At 43.4% G+C, this 17121-nt stretch overlaps 1 protein-coding gene across 2 annotated transcripts in view; it reads right to left on the reverse strand.

Moving 5' to 3' along the window:
* unc5db (unc-5 netrin receptor Db) overlaps positions 1-17121 on the reverse strand; it is a 274433-nt gene that overhangs the window by 78867 nt on the left and 178445 nt on the right. For both annotated transcript variants that reach the window (XM_080739513.1, XM_080739512.1), the window contains exons 5-7: positions 7913-8093; positions 4541-4708; positions 1158-1322 (exon numbers count right to left, since the gene is read on the reverse strand). In XM_080739513.1, the coding sequence (XP_080595639.1) occupies positions 1158-1322; positions 4541-4708; positions 7913-8093 (514 nt within the window). The remainder of the gene's footprint in view (positions 1-1157; positions 1323-4540; positions 4709-7912; positions 8094-17121) is intronic.

Consider the following 17121-nt stretch of genomic DNA (forward strand, 5'->3'; position numbering starts at 1 on the left):
CCACTGGCAATGCTGCAGTAAATAAATGTTGGACTAATTGTGTAATTAAACGTGTGCTCATTCTCATCACACAGATAACACTGAACTTGATGGCAAGCAAAGATCATAGTTTATCAGAATCGTTTAGCCCAGAAATGTCATGTCATGCGGTGCCATGCTTAGTCACTCAAGCCAGCCTGTTAACTCACACAATTTTCAAATGCTTCTGCCTGAACAGTCTGTGCAGCAGAAGCGCTCAAAATGAGAAGCAAGTTAAGTGGATGCCTCCATCTTGTACAGCAAATCAAATTAGTCAAAACATATTGCTTGCTGCTCAGCAGAAATTGATAATAAGAATATTTGAACGGAAATGACGAACAGCTGCCAGCTGCTTTCAGGAGGCGTAGTTACAGACTCCACGTATCATACAGAGGTTGTAGCCACGTATTGTGTAGCCACGTATTGTAAACGTTTCATAACCAAGTTTAATTATAGTGTGTGAATGTAAGTCTAATTTACACTTCATTGACACATCTCTTACATTCAGTAATCGGCACAGTTGTGTCCAACAAAGTGCAAATTACACAGTAAAATCCTCAGTGTTAATTTATCCATTTATCCATAACGCAAAGAATGTTCAAATATGTAACCAAATGGACCCCGTAGTTTGCACACTCTTACAGTTGCAAAATGGCTATTATCTCAACGTTTTCCTCGCAACATAATCGCTAAAATATCGTCACTGTCGGGCAGAAACCTCCTATCTCCAAGTTTAAAATGTGTACGTCTTTTGATAAAGCAAAGCCCTGCTTCATCATACAAGACTGTCGCACAAAACTAGTGAAAACAGCCGATCTACAAGCACACAACGCCTCGCAATGCGTGGCGTTGTGTGCTTGTAGATCTGCTGTTTTCACTAGTTTAGTACATTTAATAGATAAATACAAAACGAACGGTTTTGGAGATACAAGGTTTCCACCCGACAACGACGATATGCTATAAATATAAGGTGCTGGGAGTGAAAATTATAATGTAGGGGTGCCTCGGATTAAAAAAATATTTATGGGGTGCCCTGAGACAAAAAAGTTTGGGAACCCCTGCCCTAGGGGTCCCGGACCCCCTGTTGAAGACCCCTGGTTTAAGAAGCCCTGGTCCAATGCGTGTGAGAAAGGACTTACTCTGGGTACACAGTCCATTGGTGCAGTTCTCCGAGGCCTCGCCGCTGCCGTCGCACATCCTCCCTCTGTATCGGGGCACCGGCGAGTTGCATTCCCTCCTGCGCTGCCTCTCGCACTGGCTACTACACACCGTCCACTCACTCCACTCCTCCCAGCCCCCGTCAACTGGAACACGTGGAGGAGAGACACCAGGGTTATCATTATTATAGTAAGATAACGTCGCTGTCGGGTGAAAATGTCCAAAACCGTTCGTTTTACATTTACCATTTAAAAAAATATTTAAACTAGTGAAAACAGCCGATCTACAAGCACACAACGCCTCGCGGTGCGAGGCGTTGTGTGCTTGTAGATCTGCTGTTTTCACTACTTTTCTGCGACGGCCTTGTATAGTGAAGTAGGGCTTTACTTTGGGAAAGAAACGTACAAATTTTATACTTGGAGATAACGAGGTTTCCACCCGATAACGACGATAACTAAAACTTAATCTAAAATGTAAATAAAGGACAAACAAACATAACGCATACAGGCCACACACACACACACACACACACACACACACACACACACACACACACACACGCACACACTTACACGCACGCAGAACACAGTATGTGTGGTGGTAGTGCAGCTTGAGATGACATTTTTCCCATATTAACCTTCAGGCGTGCTCATATATAATGGGATCTGATGCAGGGCAATGAAGCCGAGTCAGCCTGGTTGCATGTTAATGGCCAGGTTTCTTCTGCCGCATGTGTCATCCGATCAAGGAGGCGCTCATCATGCTTAGCTCAACAAATATTGCGGGACCATATGGCGCCTGGAGACTTTTTGGCAGTGTTCTTCGCGATGGCCATAATCCACTTTCGCGAGCAAGAGCCGAAAGGTAATTTTCTTTTGTTGCTTTGTCGGGGGTCGGGCTAGGGTGGTTTAGCGGTGTACTTCTACCTACACACTTCCACGTTTGTTCGCAGTTTCTCATCTAATTTAAATGCAAATGACATCTTTTGTGTGAATGCAGAGCCGCTTCTGAGTGGACCGTGGTCACGATTCACGAACGAGCGCGACGCCTGTTGAGCTTTCTGTCTGATCATTTTCCTGTTACAATGAGGCACTCTGATGCCGCCTCTGATTCAACCGCAACGAATTGTTCTCACAACTGTCAAAACGACACATACGGGCCCGACAGTTCAAACTCTGTGACTGCTGCTAACTTCCGTACAGGCAGAGAAATGTTATCGGGGTGGAAAGAAACACAGACACAGAGAAATGGTTCTATTGCTGCTGTGGTTGACATGCTGCTCTGCAGAGCATATGATTAACCCTCAAATACCGGGAACGCGCCCGAGTCGCGTTCGATTTTAACCACTTTAACCATTATTTTATGCTTTAACTATTGAAAAATAGCAGATATTCAAGCTTGTAGATTTGCTATTTTTGAAAAATCGTGAAAATGTGTGCAAGTCTTTGAATATCTTCGACGTGCCTTCTAAATCCTTCCTCTAAATCAGTGGTTCTCAAACCTTTTCTAGTCAAGGACCCCCAAAATTGCAGGTATTTGGCCACAGACTCCCATTTCAAAATATGTTGTTCCAGGGACCCCCAGAAGCAAATATTAGTTACAAATGTTCGCTTTTAAATAGATATATTTAAAGACTTGCAAAAAGAAATCTGGATTTTTCAAAAATAGCAGATCTACAAGCTCGCAGCGTGCGCTGTGAGCTTGTATATCTGCTATTTTTCAATAGTTAAAGCATTCAATAATTCTCGGCCCTAAATGGATTAAAAAAGAGAACCTGCGAGGATGCCATATGAAAGAAAATAGATCCTAGCTCCTAGGTGGCCATCACCTCGTTGCCGGTGGCCGTCACAGGCTTTAAACAGCTTTTAGATTCAAGCACTTTCAAAGTCTATAGGGTTTTTTTCCCAGCACAACAAAAATGTTGCTAAACTGTCATCCAAAACCGACCAGTCAAGTATCATTTGAATGCCAAACCTTTCTAGCAGGGACGTCATTTGGGGTCTAAGTGTGTGGCAATTCCTCCTAGTGTTCGCAGTTAACCTCAAACTCAGTTCTTTCGTGCATGTTTTCTCCACCTGAACGTTATTTTTTATTTAGCAGATTCATCTGTTTTTAAATCAGTGTTACAATGGGCAATGTGCATCGCAATCCATGTCCATCCATCAACTTAATTGTGACATGTGACACACGTTATTGTTATAGACAATGTTTTCTTGTCTGGAATAATACGTTTTATTAGTAGCCACTTTCAACCTGATGTCCCTATTTGTCATTATAGGTGAAAATGTGTCATGATCTTTATTTATGAATGGAATGTCAAAAATACTGAAATTAGCAGATCTACAAGCTCACGACGCAGCGCGATGCAACACGTTGTGAGGTTGTAGATTGGCTGTTAGCTATTAGATTGTCTGTTTTTTTGTTATTTTTTTCTATTTCTGAAATTATGTCTTTGTACTCTAGGAATTATGTTTATGTGTTAGTTTGCAATGTACTGTAAGAGTACTTTAATTGGTATAATTTAAACAATTTGTTTTGTGAATGCATTTTGAAGGTTCATTCTTGTTTCCATTCCAATAGATTATCAACAACACATCTGGCAGAGGGAGTGCGTTGTTTGAAAACCTCTTGGAGCAAGTTAGGGGATCAATTTATCTATCTCCAATTAGATCTTGAACACAGCCATGTTTTAGGTCAGATTTAAATTTGTTTTTGGGAAATCGAGAAGTTGTTGTTGTTGGTATGGCATTCCACATTTTGATGGCAGTATAGCAGAATTCAGATCCCATGTCTGTGTGGAATTGAGGGGTACATTGGTTACCCATCCAGCCATGATAAGCAACAAAAAACAACAGCCCTCCATTATCCATAGCGACAGCGTCTGTATGCCTCCTGTATGTTGCGTAACGAGGAAGTGAATGCGTTCGGAGACAGGATACAGGGGGTTGTTTTCCCGCCCCCTGTTTCCGGTCTGGGAACATCCGTATCCGGTTTCTGTGGATAGTGCGGCTCTATAGAGAAAAAAATAATGGCGGATCGGCGATCATACTTTAATTGTTTTATAGCGATTACAGCATATTGACAGCTCGTCATACTCGTCATAGGCGCAACGGACAAACTTATATAACTCGTCATACTTAGGCACATAGGCAGTAAATTAGTTAATTAAGTCTTAATGTTTTGCCAATTATTTGGGAGCCAACTTGCAATAATCTCACGGCCCACAGGTTGGGAACATAGGCAGTAAATGAGTTAATAAAGTCTTAGTGTTTTGCCAATTATTTGGGAGCCAACTTGCAATAATCTCAAGGCCCACAGGTTTGGTAACGGCTGACGTAGAGTGTAAGTACAGAGAGGGACTGACTTGGGCAAAGGGCGTTGCAGGTGATCTTCTGAACAGACATGCCCTCACAGAACAGTCCTCCATTAAGAGGCGCTGGGTTGGTGCAGGTCCGAGAGCGCTTCTGGACCCCCCGCCCACACGGCACATTGCAGGATGACCACTCTGTCCACAGAGACCATCCTCCATTCACTGGAGGAGGCAGAGAGAGAGGGAGAGAGAGAGAGAGAGAGAGAGAGAGAGAGAGAGAGGGGGAGAGAGAGAGAGGAGAGAGAGAGAGAGAGAGAGAGAGAGAGAGAGAGAGAGAGAGGGAGAGTGTGAGAGAGAGGGGGGGGGTGCAAAAGTTAAAGTTATATATCGTCACTGTCGGCCAGAAACCTTGTATCTCCAAGTTTCAAATTTGTATGTTTTTTTTTCTTCGCAAAGTAAAGCCCTGCTTCATCATACAAGGCCGTCGCACAAAAGTAGTGAAAACAGCAGATCTACAAGCACACAACGCCTCGCACCGCGAGGCGTTGTGTGCTTGTAGATCTGCTGTTTTCACTAGTTTTGTCATTTTTTAAATGATAAATGCAATACTAACGGTTTTGGACATACAAGGTTTTAACCCGACGACGACGATATACTTATATAAATTATTTACACAGTGTATATAACTGTGAGGACGTACTTACAACTAAATTGGGGAGAAAAGGGTGTAAAAATATGATTGGCCACTCTTGGCCAAAAAAAAAACAACAACACAAAAACAACATCAAACTGATTTGATTACTCCAAAATGTAATAGACTGCTGAGGGAATGATGGATAGTTGTTGCCCTAAAACAAAGAGATGGAGAAGTGGGGAGAAAGAGGACGTAATAACATTGTTTTCCTTCAGATCATCAGCTGAGTTAAATATCCTAACGAGAGCTGAAGTTCTTAATGAATATGCCTGCCTGAAGGCTCCGCGAGGAAAGAATGCAAAGCGGCCGGGGGAAACTCAGCACATTAAGCATGCTGCCAGTATACACCCTCCCATATATAGCTAATTGCTGACTTCAGAGTCAACAGCTTTTGAATGAATGAATGTACAGCCATGAAAAAGCATGAGAAAGCAAAGAAAACAGACATTAAAACAGTGGTTCTCAACCTCTTCAGGCCGTGACCCCCAAAATAATCATATTTGAACTGGGGACCCCTCACACCTTGATGAGCACTAAGAGTTGAGTCATTACATTTTGTATGACACGGTTCTATTGTGAAAATAGCTGATCTACAGTACATGCTCACATGAGCATGTAGATCGGCTATTTTCACAATTTCTGCCTGTATTAAGTCCTTAAATTGTCAATTTAGAAATGTTCAGATACGCTCTAGGTCTATACACTTAAACTTTATGTTGGTTTGTTTACTGTTGAGTGAGAAAAATTTGTTTCACATCAAGTTAATCATCTGGGGACGCCCCAAAAAAAATCCGGGGACCCCTCTGGGGGTCCCGACCCACAGGTTGAGAACCACTGCATTAAAAGGTCTGAACGGTTTTTCACAGGCCGTCAGCGACTCATAACACCAGACAGGTAGACAGGTGTTGGAAATAGTTTGCTCGGTAGTCGACCGCTTAGTGCTCTGATTTAGTAACAGGTTTTAGTCTGTGATCACTCTGACTTGAGACGCAAGGAGGATTAATACTTCAGCGCATTATCAAAGCCTGTGAACCTGTGTTTGGCTGCGAGGGCCGATAGCGAATAAATATTTAATAAGCAACACTCCTTTTAAATGCGATTAAGATACATTGGCTTATTCCCTTTCATAAGGTACACATTGATTTTAAATGAGAGGCTGTAAATTGAATTGTTTGAATAATACATTCATTCCAAATAACGGGAAACATCTTTCTTCTTCGCCCTAGAAAATGCCAAGATGGGTCTCTTAATCACTTGTGTGGGGGCATGGGTAACTGAAAACAAATTGACCGTAAGTACACTGTAAACATGGTAGCAGTTCACTGCCGCGTATTGTAGAAGTACTAGTAGGCAAATGTAGTGGCTTTAAGGGCAGGGAGAGCCTTATTAAAGATTGCAGTAGTGGGAGTTGACAACAAATAGTATTGCTGTATTCCTGCCGCGTTTCACAAATGATAATATACTGTATGTGAGCTGCTGAGCACAGACCACAATTTCTATCTTTATGCGCCAAGATATCGTCACTGTCAGGCAGAAACCTCAGAAATCTCCATGTTTCAAATGTAGTGCATTTCATTAAAATAAAGCCCTGCTTCATCATACAAGACTGTCGCACAAGACTAGTGAAAATATGTTCACTATTTTAAATTAGTTGTTTTGGACAAGGTTTCTACCCGATAAAGTGCACGCCCACCATGGAGTCCAGGGGGGTCCCCACATTATTTTGGGAGGTCCCCAGATGATTAACTTAATGTGCAACATTGTTTTCTCACTCAACAGCAAACAAACCAATATAAAGTTTATAAAGTAAAGAGTGTATTAAAGCAGTGGTTCCCAAACCTTTCAGGCCGAGACCCAAAAAAGAGATTAGACGTTTTCCCGGGACCCAAACCAGTGAAAACAGCAGATCTACAAGCTCACAGAGAACTTATAGATCAGCTATTTTCACTACTTCTTAAACACTTCTGTTCTAATTTATGGAATTTCTTAGATTCTTCTTTGTGTGTCCCCAGTTAAAAAATGATTATTGTAGAAGTCAAAGTTATTCTTACAATCTCCTATTGGAAGAAAAGTGTTGTCTAATGTTTTTGTATTTTTATTTTAGAAACGAATTATTAAAGGAAAATAATAAATAATAAAAAAGTAATATTGAAAGACCAGAAAAGGCAAAAATGAATAAATAAAGCAAACATCTTTTGCAGCTCCAAACAGATTTGTAACCAATTTTTGGGCCAAACATTTTTCTTTTGATAATAAAGGTTGCCTACCCCTGGTCTATACTGTACACACTAGGGAAGTGATGTTTGTCACTGCATGTACACACACCTACAGGCAGACTGACAGACAGCCGGTGGAGCTTTTCATAGTAACTTGCGACCTGACGGGCGCAATCATAACATTGTGATGTCAGAACAGGTCAGCTATATCCTTCTGCTGAGCTGGGATGATATTGATGACATCAGGGATCTCCATATGGGGTGATATCCTATATCCTTCTGCTGAATGATATTGTTGACATCAGGGATCTCCATAAATGGGGCTATATCTCCATATATGGGGCTATAACCTGACAAAGAATTGAGGGATTTTGAGTGACAGGAAGAGTGACAAATTAATGAAGGATTTTGAGTGACAGACAGGATCTGGTGGCTTTCATACTAAGTAGCGACCTACGGTCGCAATAACAACTGGAAAGGAACCAGAAGGGTACTTCTTGGGGGGAAGTCACGTACCGAAGACTATCACAGTGGCGGTGGCACTGCGTCTCTTGGCCACAATGTTGCTGGCCAGGCAGGTGTAGTTGCCGGAGTCGGACAGGCGCGCCTCGTTGATGATCAGGTTGTGGTCAGCTCGCGTGTCTACGTGATCGTCGTCGAGCGAACTCAGCAGCTCCTCGTTTTTCAGCCACTCCACCTGGTTGACGGAGACAGATGGAGAGGTTGAATGACAGGAAAGAAAACTTTTCTAAGAGCTGTGTTTTCATTTTGAGAGAAAGAAACAAATATTTCAGTCCAATGAATTATCCATAAAAGGAACTTGGTGAAAAAGTAAAATACAAGATACTGTACCGTGAGATCACACACATCCCCAGTCCCCACCCCCGCGCAAAACTAGACTAGACTAAACTAAACTAAACTAAACTAAACTAAACTAAACTAAAATAAAATAATCTAACGGGCGCCCGCTGGCCTACTGGACCAGGGCAGGCGCATACCACCTTGGCATTGCCACATAGGCATGGATGGCTGGCGGCGTCGCCAGTTCGATTCCCGAACCGGACGACCTTTGCCTCATGTCGCTCCCCATCTCCCCACCATTTCCTGTCAGTCTACTGTCCTATCAATAAAGGCATAAAAGCCCCCCAAAAAACAAATCTTAAACTAAACTAAATAAACAAAACTAACACAAAGACATTTATAATTTAATATAAGTAATATAAATAATTTGAACATTTAAATCATTCTAATTGGAATTTCTTAAGAATGTGTGAAGTATTTTTAACTTTGAAGGGCAGGGGGATCTTCCTATCCTACCACAGCATAAACAATCCACATGCTTGTCAAATCGCATCATCATCATTTTCTCTACAATCCCGTGTAAGACCAGCTAGAGTCAGACAGAGCTCCCCACCAATACTGCAGCCATTAGGCAGTCAAGAGGAGCACTATAACCAATTACCAGCAACAGAGGGGAAAACTAATTATGAATTACAAACTTAGTGATGCTTTACTGCACCTACTCCCTAGTACAGAGAGCTGCATCACTGCGTTCGCAAATTACATTCATGGAATGGCAGGATAGGCTGGCCCAGCAGATTTACTGGAAGAGAGCAGACACCCCTTATAATAAACAAACACACAGGCTGGATTTAAAATAGGGGGGAGAGAAAGCCTTCGGGCAACGCAAGCACTGCAACGTAAATAGAAATGACACGCAGACCTCTGCGATGATGGATTGCAGGTAAATACACAGAAATAAAAAAAAAGATAAACATAATGCTCTGATCATTTTTCACGTTTTTCTTCGCTTTTTTTCCCATATTGTACATACGCACAAACACACATTGTGAAGTGGAAAAGGCCCAGCTGTCTGTCCGACATATATTCACCGCCAATTTGATTAGCTATTTGACTACAACAGATATAGCAGCGAAGAGAGGGATTCTGTAGGGTAACTGGTAGAGTCGCAGGAGAGAAACTCGCCTAGATATATAAGGATATTAAGGATATCAGTGGAAAATAACAAATAAGCCTTGCCATACCCGAGTTTCCTTTTAGTTGACATTGTGTCACTGAACTGTACTGTCATGAAACTGTACCTTTTCCTATCCAAAACTTCTAATAAATACCTCAATCAATCAATCAATCAAAAGGCATAATAAACCATCAGCCCAGGCGAGTTGCAGGACGACTGAAGGACCGTTTTCTTCCAAACAACCACCCTCCTCCACCCTATCCCCGTGTGTCTTGCAGAAAACATTTGACGACGATCTTCAAAGGCTACCAGATTCTGCTCCACAATTAAAAGATACCCTTTAGTGAGTGTTTCATCTAGTGGCAGGGCGTTTAGCCAAGTTGACAGATAAGCGAGGAGAGAGGAGAGGAAAAGAAAGGTGAAAGTGGGGAGAGAGAGAGAGAGACAGAGAGAGAGAGAGGGAAAGAACTACGGGGAAAGACTCTAATTTCTCATGATTAAACTAATCTGTCACTGAATGGGAAGCCGGGCAGGGTGACACAGGCGACAGCGAGCGAGAGAGAGAGAGCGTTCTGTCTTCGCCGCTCACCCCGCTCTACCCTCTTTATGTGTTTATTTCATTTTTATCCTGGGAAATTTGCGAGTTGAAAGAGGCAATTAACGTGTGGAACAAGCCGGTCTGTCGCTCTCCGATGTGACTGCTCGCGCGCGTGTGAGTGCGTGTGAAGGGGAGAGGGGGGGGGGGGGGGGGGTGTACATTAGCAGCTAACAGCCCTAGGGTAATGATGAAAAGATTCGCCAAGCACACGGGAAGAGAGTAAGAGAGAAAGACTCTGACGGTGTGAGAAAGAGAGAGCGAGAGAGAGAGACAAAGAGGCAGAGCGATGGTGACAGATATGGAGAGAAAAAGTAGGCAAAGGGAAAGCGACAAAGAGAGAGAGAGAGAGAGAGAGGCAGGCAGTGGCAGAGAGGAGGGGGGGAAAAAGATGAAGGGACAAATACAAATTAGGCCGCTAAGCGTGTGGCAGAGGGATGTGAGAAATGAATGGGGTAATTGGCACATTTGTTTCAATTAGGCCTCGGTCATCAGTGTCACTGTTGACGGAGAGGGTGGGGGTGGGGGGGGCTGCTGTGGGTGCTCCAAGCATGGGCCCCTCGTCGGGGGGGGGGGGGGGGGGGGGGGGGGCAGCGTCCCTGTGATTTCATTATACCTGCTCTGCCACCAAGGTCACCTCCCTGGGCACTGTTGCTGCTGGCCAGGTCCTCTCATCTTCTTAAGAGTGACAGTGCATGTGCAGACGCACACACACAGAGACACACAGACACACACCGCCCGCACGTCTCATTCAGATGACACTTGGGCTGCTGATTAGATGCTGAGAAATGTTCTGGTCGAGGGGCAATTAGAGGACAGAGGAGCGGGGTAACGAGTGACAGTGCAGCCGTCATAAAGACTTATGAGGAGAGCGAGGAGGAAGATCAAAGACGGAGGCCGAGCTCGCCGCGCGCTGACCTCATCCCTGCTCTTCTGGCTCCCGACGCACACCCCTCCCTGACCTGGCACCTGGGCTTCAAGGTGACCCATACAGGCAACGCTGCACTGCATGCTGCAGCATGTACTGTAGTACACGGCAGTGTATGTACCACTGTAGTACACCAATGTTGTTTTTGACAGCAAATTTTGATTTAATTTTAGTCATAGACTTTTGAATAAAATGTCATTTAGTTTTAGTCATAAATTTAGTCACCTTGAAAAGTTTTAGTTTTAGCCTAATTTTAGTCGACTAAATATCATAAGTTTTTAGGCGACTAAATCGACAGTTGATTTAGTCGACTAAAATGTATTTTGGCAGGCCTTGTGTTCAATGAACCACTTACAGCACAAGGACCCTTTGGGTTTAGTAATTAGTCATTAGTCATGATGACTAATTAGTCATGATGATGTAACTAGTCCAATTGGTGCCATATCTTGCTGCGCTGACCAGAAATTAATCATCATTCAAAAATAGTCTCCTTATTGACTTCCATTGTACGTTGAAACAGCTGTCAAAGTCACTCTTTTAGGACATGAATGAATGCAAACAAAGCTGACTCATAATAAATAACATCCCAGAACCGTGTTCTGCATTTTGTTTTACAAAAAAATGTAATCTGTAGATTTGAAAAAAAGACAAAAAATCAAACCTCGGTTCGAAGTAGAGCGGTGAATTTGAGCAGCTGTACCCTATGTGAGTGAGTGAGTGAGTGTAAACTGTGCCTGTAAGTGAGTGGTGAGTGTGCCTGGCCTGCACAAAACAGCGCCCCTCCTTTAACTAGTGTTTTGTGTGTGGCCACTCAAGGTATTGCCAGGCTACGGACACGGCCACCCAGCCACCCAGCCAGCCACCCACCCACATACCCACGGACATACCTGTTCATTGGGAGCGCTTTCACCGCTCCAAAAAAAAGTCATTTGTACATTGAGTACTGTGTATACTTACACAAGTTCTTAGATTTACTGCTACTGAGTCATACTTTGCAAAGGCATGTGCACACATAGACATGAAAGGGGGCTTGAGCCCCTGCCCTTTTACCCGTCTGTAAGAAGTGCCCTCTTAAGACAATGAAAGCAGTTTTTACAATGGTGAAAGAAATGCAAATGCCCCTCTTTCCATGCCATACCTGACTTTTCCAAACTCTCCTGACCTTGAAAGAATTTCCCTCTCATGTGTAGAGATCCATGCTGTACGCCACATTGTCTTTTTTATGCTTAGTATCAAGTGCTTTATTTAGTGCGGTATCAAGTACTGAAAATAGCCGACCTCCAAGCTGTGACGCGTTGTGAGCTTGGAGGTCTGCTATTTTCAATATTTTCACCAAAAGGCCATTTTAGATATTTCAGCCCCTGCCTCTCTAACATTCTATGCACGTCCCTGCTTGGTCCCACAAAAAGCACGGCACGGGTCACCATCCGCTCCTGTCAAGCAAGCTGCATGGGGACAGTTGCACATACAGCGCATCCCCTACCTCATTAACTACTGTCGCCCTTGAGCCAAGCACTTAACACCCTTGTTCTCCCCCGCAGAGCCGCTGTCGCCAAGGCGTCTGTTTATGACTGCATGTGAATCTGCATCGGTGTAAAGCTGGGGTGTTGCTGCACAAAGCGCATCCACGCTCAGTCGACACTCCCCGTGTACAAAATGTAAATTATGATTTACAAAAACAACCCTCTCAGCTCCCCATGGAGGTGTAGGCAGGCGCCATGTGGGTTGCAGAACTTTTTTCTTTTTTTCTTTTTTTTAAATTGCTGAATATCTCATCAACACAATTACACGGATTAAGCGGCGCTGACAGACAGCCAGACAGACTGAACCAGCCCCCCACGGGAAACCGCGGGAACCACCGTATCGGGAGTCACGCCGACGAGTGCGGAGCTAATCCAGCAGACGGATTCTCAGCACACAATTTATCAACGACATGCACACGTTATAAAGACGCGCACGTGCACACACAGAGAAAGATAGGGATGCATGCGTATGGCACATTATGCGGGCAAACACATGAGGACGACTGCTTTAAGTGTCACGCACATAGACTACTGTACACTCTCTGAAAGATATGCACGCGCTCAGATGCATGCAAGCTTGTGCACCTGTAATTTCACACTGATGTAACACACACACACGCACACAAAGACGCAGTTTGAACTTGACACACGTTGGTGTATTGGGATAAGTGTGGGGCCTGATGGGTTTTGTTGGTCCGAGGGGTGGTATGTCTACAGTGGCTGGGTTGTGATGGAGGGCTGGTATCTCAACAGTGGCTGGGTCGTGTTGGAGCTAGGGGTGGCATCTACAGTATCTCTACAGCAGTGGTTCTCAAACCTTTCAGCTCGTGACCCAAAAGAGAAAATAGACATTTGCTTCAGGACCCAAACGTGAAAAAAGCAGATCTACAAGCTCACAACGCGGCGTGAAGATCGACTATTTTCACTACCTCTAAACATTTGATCTATGGAATTTCTGAAATTAATGAATACAAATCATTGAATCTTGTTTTTAATTCATGAAAGATGTAGCTTTTTGTTAATGTTTTTTTTCCCATGTTTTGAAATAATAATTAAAAACAAAATGTAGGAAACAAAAAATTAAGGGACCCATAAAAATGTGTCTGCGACCCACAAATGGGTCCCGACCCAGTGTGTGGATTGGAAACAGTGCTCTACAGTGTCTGGGTCATTTTGGAGGGCTAGTATGTATCTATCTCCACAGTGGCTGGGTCGTTCTGCAGGGCTGGCATCTCCACAGTGGCTGGGTGGTGTTGGAGCCAGGGTGCAGGTACTGGTACCGTATCTCCACAGCGTCTGGGTCATGTAGGAAGGCTGGTATCTCCAGCACTGCAGTTCTCTCACCCAGTAGGTTAATCAGAAATGATAGGTGGTCCTAAGTGGGCCCATGGTGCCCAGCTGCTTCCCCCAAATACTACGGCTCCTCCCTGGAGTTATGCAGAGGCTGCATTACTATTCCAACCCGATCTGTCTCTTGTGTTGGAGGAATAAATAGAGGGAGGCTCCTGGCATGGGGTGTGTGGAGGGGTAATTGCTTGGCTTAGTAATGAGGCTCATCATCTACGCTCTTGGAGGCTTGCTCTGACCTATGAGAAAATAACGGAGGCACGCAGGCACGGGGAACGAGGAAAATAAGTGCGAATGCGTGTGAATGTTGTTTATATTATTACGCATTATTTTGTGTTTTAACTATTGAAAAATAGCAGATATACAAGCTCACAGCGTGCCGTGCTGCGAGCTTGTATATCTGCTATTTTTTTTTTTAAATCGTGAACATTTGTGTCTTTGAATATTTTTTACCCGATTCTATAAATGTCTTCTAAATCCTTCTAAGGTTTTTTGAAAAACCTGTTTCTATGTCAGTGGTGATCAAACCTTTTCATTATATGTATTTGGCCACGGACCCCCATCTCAAAATATTTAGTTCCAGGGACCCCCCGGAAGCTAAACTTGAGTTACAAATGTTCGCTTAAAAAAACACATATTCAAAGATTTGCTGTCATTTTCACTACTTTTCAAAAATAGCAGATCTACAAGCTCGCAGCGCGGCACTCGGTGCTGCTATTTTTCGATAGCTAAAGTATAGAATAATTCCAGGCCCCTCCACCTTGGGCCCTAGTAACTCAGTCCCACTTTTCCCCCCCTTGTGACGCCCATGTGCGTGTGTGACTGTGAGTGTGTGTGGGGGTGGGGGGTTAGGTTGAGTAGCCTCTGAATGGGGTGGTCGACAGAGAAAGTAGCTTGTATTACACTCATGTTTAGCAGATTCATCCCCTCTCTCTCTTTGTGATGTGATGATCTGGCCGACTGAAAATTCCGCGGATGATAGGGGGTGGGGGTCACATTAAAGGGCTTTCATTCAAAGGAGGTGAAATTGGCTCCTTAGTTTGGCTGATCATTTCACACTTTTCTTTCAGAGTAACCCAGTCAAAGAAAACTCATTACGCGGCGTCGCCGTCGAGAGTTCTCATCTGGCCAAATAAAAAAAGAGATCACTTCAGAGCACACGCTCTCTGATATCTGAGAAGTTAAAAAAGTGAATCAGCTTTGAGCCGAGAGCACCCAGAATGTACATTTCGAACCACCTCTTCTTACATTCTATTAAGTAAGATTAAATTGCAATCTCTGCGACTCCGGTAAAATATGTGCATATGTTGGCATTTACAAAAACAAACTGAAAGTGAGCTCTATGAAGACTAAGGAGTTCTTTATTTTTCTTCTATGTAGATGGTGGAAATTATATGTATATCTATATTAGAAAATGTGACCTTTAGCACTTCATCTATCTTGAAATGAAACAGGGAAAAATACATTGCTGGTAATTCTCTACCCAAGAGTGAAATAATCTCCAGGACCAAGCAATGGTAATACGAATACTCACTCCACTCCAATTCCGTTGAAAGTGAAATAATAAAAACCTCAGAAATGTCTGAGTTAAAAACAACTCAAAATACGTCTTGGAAACTTATAACCGGAAGAAATAATTGGATGGGGAAGAGAATGGCGACAAACTACATTCAGCAATGTCTTCAGTGTGACACCTCCCTTCATGCAAATGAGCCTCACCAGAGTCATGGGAAGAAGCTTTAGCAGAATGTCAGACTCCCTGCTTAAACCGCTTTAGGCCTAGAATTATTGAATGCTTTAACCAGTGAAAAATAGCAGATATACAAGCTCACAGCGCGGCACCGAGTGCCGCGCTGCGAGCTTGTAGATCTGCTATTTTTGAAAAAGTCGTGAAAATGTGTGCAAATCTTTGAATATATGTATTTTCAAAGCGAACGTTTGTAACTCAAATTTTGCTTCTGGGGGGTCCGTGGAACTAAATATTTTGAGATGGGGGTCCGTGGCCAAATGAATATCATTTTGGGGGTCCTTCACATGAAAACCACTGACATAGTAGTCTCTCAAGAACAGACTAACTGGGCTCCAGTTAAGTGAAAAGGACCTTTTCTTTGGCGATGGCAGGCCAGATTGCTGACATGGGTTTTTCAAAAAATCTTAGAAGGATTCAAAAGACACTTATAAGAATCTTATAAGCAGATATACAAGCTCGATATACAAGCTCGCAGCGCGGCACTCGGTGCCGCGCTGTGAGCTTGTAGATCTGCTATTTTTCAATAGTTAAAGCATACAAAATGTGTACCCGTTCTGAATGGGTTAAACCGCTTTAGCCACAACGGTACCAAATTGATCCAATCCTCTGTGACTCGAGTCTCATTAGCTTGCCCCGACTTCAGCGCTGACCGAGGGTGCCATTTTCCACACGCACTCTTCTTCACAAGAGCCGGGGATGTTTATGGGAGCCATCCAAAACAAAACAAACAAAGTGACAAAGTGATAACTGATTAGGGCTGTCACAATTATTACATAATCGTCTAATCGCAATTATTTGAGGTAATCGCAATTATTTTGCATGATCGTCCTAACCGTTTCCATGCTGAGAAATGTTGATATAGTTACAGACACTTTCAAAAAGTAGTGGAAATAGCAGATCTACAAGCTCACGACGTTGTGAGCTTGTAGATCGGCTATTTCCACTATAAATGTTCTTTTTTTAAGTATAAAATTGTCAAATATGTCAGTAATTTCTTTGTATATTTAAAGCCATACTGTGTAAGATGCCCAACTAGTGGTCATTAGCCCTATAGCAAACCGCGGTCGCGTCCGCGTCTTTCGGACGTTTTTCGTACCTTCAGACCCCCGCGTCTGCCTCCACCTCGCTGAGATCTATCTTTTAAGGGGTCCCTTGTTCCTGTGCGTTCAGTAATTCCAGAGATACGGACTCCTTCACCCTGCCTGGTAGGCGAAATTACCTAGAGAAGGGATGGTACAAACGGGCGACAACAAATATGGCTGCCATAGCGACCCCACTTCAAGATGCGCTGTGATTGGCCGGCAGTTGTATAACCCTCGCTGTGATTGGCCGGTAGTGTGATGACGCAATTTTGGCGCGAGATCCGGTCCACGGCAAGGATCTCAGTTTACATACAGAGAAGGCTTTACAGGCTGAAATTCACGGCGCGGATCTTCTAAAACTTTTGTGATTTAATAGTTAGGAGAATTTTAAGATTTGTTTTATAAAAAAAGTTACATAGTACAACTTTAAGTTAGGTGTCATGATTGCCATGTGCAACTTCAAAGCCTAAAAGCCAAACAGAAATGTAATTGTCAACGACAAATACACAATTAAATCGCAAT

Source organism: Nannobrachium achirus, assembly GCF_963921795.1.
Source record: "Nannobrachium achirus genome assembly, chromosome: 12".
Taxonomy (NCBI): domain Eukaryota; kingdom Metazoa; phylum Chordata; class Actinopteri; order Myctophiformes; family Myctophidae; genus Nannobrachium; species Nannobrachium achirus.